General features: G+C 31.7%; 1 protein-coding gene and 1 pseudogene across 1 annotated transcript; one reads left to right on the top strand and one right to left on the bottom strand.

Annotated features, from left to right (window-relative positions):
- The first annotated feature begins 2175 nt into the window (after positions 1 to 2175).
- On the top strand, positions 2176 to 3252 carry LOC118032064 (tetrapyrrole-binding protein, chloroplastic). The gene has a single exon (XM_035036648.2). The coding sequence runs from the start codon at positions 2348 to 2350 to the stop codon at positions 3131 to 3133; it is 786 nt and encodes a 261-aa protein (XP_034892539.1). The 5' UTR covers positions 2176 to 2347; the 3' UTR covers positions 3134 to 3252.
- Positions 3253 to 7449: 4197 nt separating this feature from the next.
- On the bottom strand, positions 7450 to 9651 carry LOC118032126 ((S)-8-oxocitronellyl enol synthase CYC2-like; annotated as a pseudogene).

Raw genomic sequence — 9651 nt, 5'->3', positions numbered from 1 at the left:
TAATAAAAAGGAAAGAAAAATGATATTTAATTATTTTAATTATTTTTTTAACATTTTGTATTAGATTGGATGAGCTTTTATCTTGGATAGCATGAATTTTTTTTTTTTTTGGATAAAATAAAAACATTATGGGTGTGGATTTTGAGCTGTAATAACACTGCTATCCTTTCAAAACATGACAAGAAATCCATGTTGGCTTTTTCCTAATGGTGAAAATATTCTCAAATCAATTTTTACACCCAAGATTGATTCCAACTTTAAATAATGAAATGGGGAATAAATTTTCTCACAACCAAAAATTGATCTCCATGAGTATTTCCATGCTGAAAGGTCCTTGTTGTGCTAGCAAGCTAGCATCATGGCATCTTCACACTAAATTTGTGGCTGCCATTTTAATTGGCTAGTGTTATAGAGTAGAAAAAAAATATAAATATATTTAATTGAATAAATAAACATGAAATTAATTAATTGGATATGTTTATATAATGATTTTAAAATGATTTTTTATACTCTAGAAACATAAAATACAAGAAGTCATGTTCTTATTGTTTTTGTAGTTTTTTATTTCAAGACAATAACAAGACGTTATTTTATGGTCTATAATAACTAAATCAACGTTAGCATTGTGAGTAATTCTTCAACTATATGTGTCGTGATAGTGATTTGAATCATAGACCTAGACATTGTTGTAGCTTCAAGTGTGCTCGAGCAAGCATTATAGATAAGATCAAGTGTGGAAAAAAATGCGTCCCTTGCATGACGGCTTTGGTCCATGTTCTTGTTCAACAAGGCTTATTTTAGTATTTAAAACTCATCCTTATCTTTATTGCCCCATCACCTTATTAATATTTTATTACTTTGATCGAGATGATTTATTTTTGTATTTTAAAAGTATTTTTAAAAAAAAATTAAATTTTATCTATTTTTATTTTAAATTAATAGTTTTTTTAATATTTTTAAATTATTTTGACAAGTTAATATTAAAACTGATTTTTAAAAGAATATTATTTTAATATATTCATTCAAACAGCTATTTAAACCACCTTTACCATGGCGTCCCCCATGACATGGAACTAAATTACTAAACTTGTTGACTGCCAGAATATGGGGATATGTTCCACTCTCTCTCTTAAAATTGTTTTTAAAAAACCATAGTTAAAAGAAAACTATCTCATATTTGGAATTTAACTAGTTAATTTATAATTATATGGTTTTATTTTATTAAAAAAAAATTTAAAATTACATTATTTAGAAAAATTTTAAATTTTATATGAATTTTGACTAGATTATGAATTGATTTATCATATTCAACTAACTAGACTAATCAATTTTCACTCTACTTCACATAAAAGTACTTCACATAAAAGTTAGCGTAGAATATGTAAATTTAACAACACCATATAAAATCACCTTATGTATTAAAAATTGATATTAAAAAAGCATTTTTTATATAAACTTTACTAGAAGTTAATGTTTTACATCAAGAAGATATTTTCATTTTATTATAGGCCCCACAAGAACTAAAACCCTGTTTGTATGTTCAAAAGTTTTTTTTTTTTTTAATGAAAATGTAAAACTAGTGAAAAAAACAGAAACTAAACGACGATCTAAACAGTCTTTTCTCAATGTACCTCATCTAACCCATGGACTTCAATAAATTTTTATATATAATATTTCAACAAAATAATTAAGTCTTCAAAGGCCCAAAGTGAAAACTGGGTTTCATCAGAGAACCTAAATGGGCCTATGACACAGGCGAGGCCCAATGGTACTTCAAATTTGTCCAGCAACTGAATTGCTCATCGCCTAGAATGCATCGCATGCTCGTATGGGCAATGTGAAGTTTTGAAGAAGGGATTTTGCATGGCACTGAGCTGATTCAAATAGCAAAATACATCCCATGTTGTGCCCTGGTGGAGATGGAGAGGAGCAAGCAAGCCCAGGCCATTGTTTTAGCCATCATGGTCAGCTCCCCTTCATCCCGTGTGTTACCTCCACAAACTTGCTTGTGGAAAGGCGAAGGCCATGATGGCACCATGATTCTTTTGTTTTCTTGTCCTTTGTTTTTAATGGTGATAGAAACATAGTTTCCTGTCTTTATTTGTGAATAGGAAAGAGAAAGAGAGGGAGAGGATATAACCTCACCCACATCTATCCAATCAAAATCCATCCTTGTATTGCTCTTGATGACATCTACTCTTCTTTCTTCACAAACTCCTTATCTCCCACCAAGAATCCAACCCTTCCTTCTTCTCCAACAAAGCCTTCACATTCCTCTCTTTGCTACCATTAATGATCATATAGCTCGCATAGTACCCTTGATCCCTTGATCTTACTTCTCTCTCAAATGGCGGCCACCAACTCTCTACAGTCCCTCCATCACCATCACTCCCTCCTCAAGGTCCTCCCCTCGGACACCTCCCCGCCCTCCTCCCTCTTCCTCAAGCCCACCACCTCCATCTCCACTGCCACTAACATTTCTCTCTCCCTCTCTACTTCAACAACCACCACTGCCTACTCCATCTCCCCCGCCACCTCCACTGCTCCCTCCACTTCCAAGACCTTCTCCCTCGACCTCCTCCAGCAACACCTCTCCGACCAAAACTTCCGCGAAGCCGATGAGGAAACCCGCAGGCTGCTCATAGTTCTCGCTGGTGAGGCGGCACAGAAACGTGGCTATGTCTTCTTCTCTGAAGCCCAGTTCATACCAGAACAAGACCTTAAAGACATTGATGAACTGTGGAAAAAGTACAGCAACAACAAATTTGGATACAGTGTTCAGAAGAGAATATGGCGACAAAAGTGTAACAAGGACTTCACCAAATTTTTCATCAAAGTTGGGTGGATGAAGAAGCTTGATACCGAGGTTGAGCAATACAACTATAGGTCTTTTCCTAATGAGTTCATTTGGGAGCTTAATGATGATACTCCTGAAGGTCACTTGCCTCTGACAAATGCACTTAGAGGCATACAGCTGCTCAACAACATTCTTAGCCATCCTGCTTTTGAGGTAGATGGAGAAGTGGAGGAAGATGAGGTTGAGGGCAATGAAAATGGAGGGCTTAAGGGATTGAGGGATAGCTCAAAGCCTCCATTAAGCAACAGAGTATTTAAAACAGATTACAGCTTCTGAGTATGAAATTTGAACACAATAAAGATGGGATTTGGGTTTTTTTTTTTTTTTTTTTACATACATGTAATGGAAGTTGTTGATCGACTGCTTTCTTTTTTATTTATTTGTCTTTATTTTCATGCTTCTGTTTATTTTAACCTTTTCAGTGAACAAATATTAAATATAAATATGCCCAGATCGACAGAATGGAGGAAACTATTGTTGTTTACTTTTAGTGAAACGGGGAGGCCTGCCTTCCAGTACCTTTGTTTGCCTATCTACTCCTTGTGAAGTTAGCTCAAGTACAAATGGGGTTTTGCTTCATCAAAAATTATTTTAATAATAGTAATAGTATAATAATAATAATAAAATATTTATCAAGATAATCATATAAAAAAAAATACAAAGATTAATTTCTAATAAAAAATTAATTTTTAATAAATTAAATGTTGAATGATGAAATTAAAAAAAAAAACTTGAAAAAAAAAACCAAGGTTAACTCATGTCAATTTTCAAAACTCGTGACTTTAATTATGAGCCTAGAATCCAAGTCCTGTAATAAGTAAATCTTGGAAAATAAAGCAACAAGTTATAAATTAATAAAATATTAGGAATGAAATTAAAAATATATATAATAAAAGATTTTAAGTAGCAAATTTAATTTAAAATCAAATGCTAATGGACAAATTAAAAGCAAAATTCAATTAGAGAAAAAAAAAAATATCAATAAAAAAATAAAAACTATATTTCCATATAATATATAAATGAAACTAAATAGGGAAAAAAATTTTAAAAAAATAATTAGTAAAAAAATATAAAAAACAAAGTGAACAACAATTAAAAATATACGTTTAAATTTAATACAATAAATAAATGAAAGGACATAGTTATATTTTTTGCATCGGTGGAAATAACACAACTAGTCATTTCAAACGGTTCCTCAAAAAACAACACTTGGATATGAGGTAACACCACACACGCGTTGCTTATTTATTGGCGCATGCGTGTTAAGCATCAAATTTTTTTTAATTATTATCTTAATCATTGAAAAGACTAAATTGTCACAGCCAACATATTAATTGTAAACACACAAATGCCCCTATAAGTTTTTTTTAAGGGTGTGAGGGTTTTTACATTGTACTTTCAAAATATAAAAAGATAAAATCAACCCTGTTCAACTTCTTAACAAAATTTGTTTTTAAAGTTACTATAATCTTTATATTATACTTATGAAATGTCAAAAGGTCAAGTTGTCCTGAAAAAATAACATAATGACTAAGTTTCCAAATGAAGAGCCATATGTACTTCTATTTTTTTATTTTCAGCACTCAACGAAACATGTAAAGCAATAGCCAAAATGACTTTTTGCTTTGTGAAGAGCCATTTTTATAGCCGTTGGCCAACAACTTCTTTTTTTTAAAAAAAAAAAAAAAAACATAGAAAATTTTGTTTATAAATACATGAAGAAAAAACTTGTAGTTTTAAATTTTTGTATTGTGTCTCACCCTTCTCTTAAATTTAAAAAAACAAGAATCGATTATTCTCCGGTTAATTATTAACATCAGTTGTGTTAATTAGCTGAAATTAAAAGGTATTATGAAAATGGATATTTCTAATCTGAATCCAATTTCTGCAGCGTATTTTCAAAATAGAAAGTTAGAAATTATGCAAAAGAGGGGTTTTGATTTTTAATTAACTTTGATTGATTTATTGTAATGTAATGTATTTTTAATTAACTAGATTTATTTATTGTTTAATGTAATGTATTTTTAATTAAATATTTAGAAATTTATTTTTATTTTAAATATATTGTTATTACTTTTATATTACTTTTATAAATTACTCATATTAATTATATAATTAATAACATCATAATTATATTATATATAAAATATCTAAATTAGTTATATAATTATATTAAAATTAATTTAACATGAAATATATTAAAATATAAATGGCTTTTCTAAATAGCTTTTTACCATTGGAATGCACATAATACAAAAAGCTATATTTATACTATTCAAAAAGCCATTTTCTTCATTTGGCTTTTCAAAATGGCATTTTCCATTGGAGATGCTCTAAGAGGTCTTTTAAAAACACCAAATTACCCTAGCAATTTTTAAAAAATAAAAGGAAAAAACAATAATTATATTATTTCAATAAATAAATAGTGATGTGTTTATATTTACAGTGTTTTCTCAATGTTCTTCATTTTTTTAACATGGTTCTACTTAATTATATTTTTATATTATCATATACAAGTTTAAATGAAAAGTTATATATAAATTAATGTTATTAAAAATCCGTTACCACCTAACAGTATAATCTAAAAATTAGTTTGGATTGGGAATAGAAACTATTTAGCAGATTAACTTGTAATTTGACTAACCCAATTAAATTATTATTTGATTTAAAAAAAGCTTAAAATAAATTGTTTAAACTTTTTTAAAAATAAAAATAAAAATGAATTAAATTAAACCACAAATTATTAAGTAAATAATTTAATGATAAAAACTTAAAATTAAAAGGTTTTTTTTTTTTATCTTAATTTCATACCCTGTGATATAATAACCATTAAAAATTTATATCAACGTTAAAAAAATATTTTAAGCCATCAAATTTATTACAGGGTCGTAAAACAGGCGAAGTTTAATAAATTTGATATAAACTTCCCAAGCCCTACGACATCATCAATTCATCCTTGTCTCGAAGAAAAGAAGAAGAAAAAAAATGTCAAGAAATCAGCAGCACCTTCTCCGGCTGGTCCTGTCTTGCCGAAAAATAACAGCTCAGGTATCAAACCCGACTACTTCCACAATAATCGCGATGGCTTCTTCCTCCGAACAAGAATCATTCCTCTCTATCTACCGCAACACTTCCCTCTCTATCTTCTCTCGCCAATCCTGGGACTCAAAAACGGCGTCGCGTGTTGGGGAGAAGCTAGGGTTTAGATTAAAGGAAATCGGGGTTAATAATATCTATGTTGATTTAAACGAAGAGTTGTCAAGGCCGATTCATTATAGAAAGCGTGTGTTGCCGTTGTTTGATTCGGTGAAACGCGTCGGCATTGAAGTTGATGGAGCTGAGAAGCTAGGAGAGATCGGTCCTGTTTGATGGATTGTCAGGATTTGATTGTTTAGTACACATTTTTTATAAAGAGAGGTACTTTTCTTGTCTTTAATTGGTTTTCCTGTATTTGAGTTGATCTTGATAATTGTAGATTATGATGAAATAAATATCACATGAAAATGATGATTTTGAGTTTTTTTGTTTCAATTTTGTGATCATTTTGTTTAATTTTTATGAAATTATTTGCCAAAGTTAGAATCTTGAGATACTGTATAGCTGGCTCAGTTCGAGAAGGGCCTCTTAGGAGTTATGTTATGGATCTGTAGCTGATCGAGGATAAAGGGTATTGGCCCTATTGGGTAATTGAGGTACATTGTGGTTTGCAGTATTGGTACGGGTAGAGGGTGTGATGTTTCCGAGAATACATGGTAGGATAAGGGTAGGCTTAGTGTTACTGGTTTGCGGGGTCATGTGAAATTGAGTGTATTTGCTCGGTTTGTTTTGATCTATATGCGAAAGAAAATAGTAAGCTTTGGATTGTTTGAACAATGCAAGTCTAGTTCTGGAATCTAGTTTGAATGCAAGTTTGTTTCGTAATGCTCGAATTGTTTGCTAGTTTTCAAGTTATTCCCTCCTTAAATGCTTCATCAACATATTTTTTATGATCCAATTCTGATTGCAAATGCATCACGAACCCGGAGCCTTTTTTTCTTTTCAGGAGGGCATGTGAATTGGGTAATACTGGGTGTAGAAATGTTATCTTTTGCAAGTGGATTTCAAGTATTGTTTGTTGACCCTTTCCTTGCTTGCCAAGATCATGATTCTGTGGTTGTCAAATTTTATCTTTTGATCTTTAGCATTGGGCAACTCCTCTATTGAGTTTGAAAGTAAACCTAAATGGTACTGTTTTGCTTACTACTTTTGCCTCTTGAGAGTTCAAATATCTTAGTAGCTTTCCTCCATGATCCTTTGCTGGATGTTTTGTGTCTGTTAGGTGAATTACTAAGATTCTTGTATCTGCTTGGATCCTTTACAAGTTAGCTTTGTGATCCTTAAACAGGTGAAGAAGTGCCTAGGATGTTGAAATAGATGGGGGGAAAAAGAGAGCAAGAATAAGAGAAGTTGGTGTAAAAGTAAAGAAAGATGTGGTGATGAAGTAAGAATACCATTGCATCATTAGTTACAGTCTTGCATCATTTTTCTTACATTGAGAGAATATCATCTCCTTTTATTAACAAACTAAGTCTAGATTGGAGTCGACATCGTCTTCATGGTATTATTTTCATCTATCTCAATCTTCCCACTCACATTTAAATACTCAAGCGTATCAGCATAACCTAGAAACCCAAATTGTCCACTCTTAATCATACTAGAGTCATGTTAAAATCGCATTAACTGATCCTGATATGCAAAATCACATTAAGTGCTTCAAAACAAGCAATATCCTCCATCTTAGTCCCAAATAGCCCATATTTCACAACAATCCCATCCCACGCCTCGCCCTCGCCCTTTACCATCTCAATCCAATTAAATTACTCATCTTCGTCAAAGGCCACAAATTCAACATCAAAAACCTCACACAAGACCTTCAATAAACTCTTTCATGTAAACACATCACCATTGGTGCAATTGAAGGTTTGATTCATTGCTCCATCAGTCACCGCTGCCCATCTATGTTGCTCAGCTAGTACTCTTGCATCTGACATGTCACTAAAGTGCTCCGATGTTTATTTGTTCCCAGAATATCGAAACGATAACCCTTGGCATCAGCAAAAGTGAGCAACATGCTGTACAGACCTCTTTAAGAAGCTCCTATTATAATCGACAGAGATGAATTGAGTATGTAATAGAAGGAGAATACGATGCAACCAGGTCTTGCAAGGCATAATAGAAATTAGGGTGAGGGAGTCTGTCTAGGTCTTCTTTGAAAGGTGGCTTGTAATGGACAAACTTGCCTGTAAGTGAAGGATCAAATATAGGACCCATGTTTTGAGTCGTGAAGGAGTAGCTGATTTTAGCGCATTAAGCACAGTGACGAGCATGCTGGAGTTCATGGAGATGTTTACTGCTTCAATTTCCATGAATTTGTAAGGAAACCCATAATGATTTCATGGGCCACTGGGAACAGTCTTGTTGTTGTATCGGCATGGTCTAAGGCATAACGGTCGCTCAACTTGGAGAGGGATGCCTTGCTGCGCCACACCCTTTCCACGGGCTGCCTGGAGTTTTTGGCTTTTTAAGTACTTCTGCCGAGCTGAGAGCTATATAAATATTTCTATGTATTTTTAAAAAAATTAAATTTTTATTTTATTTTTTTATTAATTTCAAATTAATATATTTTTAGTGTTCTTAAATCATTTTAATATGCTGATGTTAAAAATAATTTTTTTAAAATAAAAAAAATATTATTAATATATATTTTGGTATAAAAAAAATTATTTAAAAAACAACCACAATTACATTACCAAACAAGTTTTTAATCCTACCAACACCCACAATCAGGACAACTGATGCCCCTCGAGATTTATTGTTTATTTTTTTTATATCTTTTATTATTTATTTATTTTCAAAATATCACAGTGAAAAAAAATTATTATATATTTTTATTATTTTTAAAATTTTAATTTTAACATTACCAAATCAACGATAAAAAAAAAACTAAAAATAATAATTTTACAGCTCTCACTCTTGCATGCATTATGCATAGAAAATCAAAAGAAATAGAATGTGTACTGGATTAGTTTTTAGATCCGGGGATGAGCAAATTGGGCTCAATCTTAGTTAGGAAGCCCTAAAATGAGTTCATACAGAATCAAGCTTGATCAAGACTTAGGTCAAATTTGCTAAACTTAGTCATGTTTGGTACAATATGCCCCTTTCTTTTACTTTGGTAACACTTGCTAGTGCACAGCTTGAGCTACAAAAAACGTTTAGATTTTTTTTTTTTATAATCATATTTTTATCATAACTAGAATTCCAGAAGATGTTTGAATTTGGACCCAAGTTAGAATTTCAGTTCTTAGGCTAGACATTAAGCTTGATTTTGGGGACTAATTATGATCTATGCCCATAATAGAAAAGAAAAGGAAAAATTATAAGAGATTGAGAAATTGAGAAATTTTTTTTATATAAACTTAAAGAAATTGAGAGGGGGAGACTGCTTTAGTTCAAGTTAATCATAAGAGACTGAGAAATTAAGAAATGTGAAAGAGAGATAGAGAGGGAGAGATAAAGAAAGACACACAAGGAGGAAAATGGAGTCAGAGAGTGCTGTAGCAAAGCAAAGCGAACATCGCAATGAAGGGCCATTCAACTCTTGAGAAGAACAGCATAGCCCAAGAACTGGCCAGATGGTTTCTGAAATGCTTCTTATCAGCGAAGGTGATATCATCAAGCACTTCAAAACTCTCTTCCTTCTTCTTCTTCAGACCATCAACATATTCTAAAAAAGAAAAGATCAAATGTTGCAT

This window comes from Populus alba, chromosome 7 (genome assembly GCF_005239225.2).
Source record: "Populus alba chromosome 7, ASM523922v2, whole genome shotgun sequence".
Classification (NCBI taxonomy): Eukaryota; Viridiplantae; Streptophyta; class Magnoliopsida; order Malpighiales; family Salicaceae; genus Populus; species Populus alba.
This window is presented reverse-complemented; position numbering and strand designations above follow the sequence as displayed.

Bases quoted from the DNA above. Each gene is read 5' to 3' on its own strand.
- LOC118032064 (XM_035036648.2), top strand. From the start codon at position 2,348: ATGGCGGCCACCAACTCTCTACAGTCCCTCCATCACCATCACTCCCTC.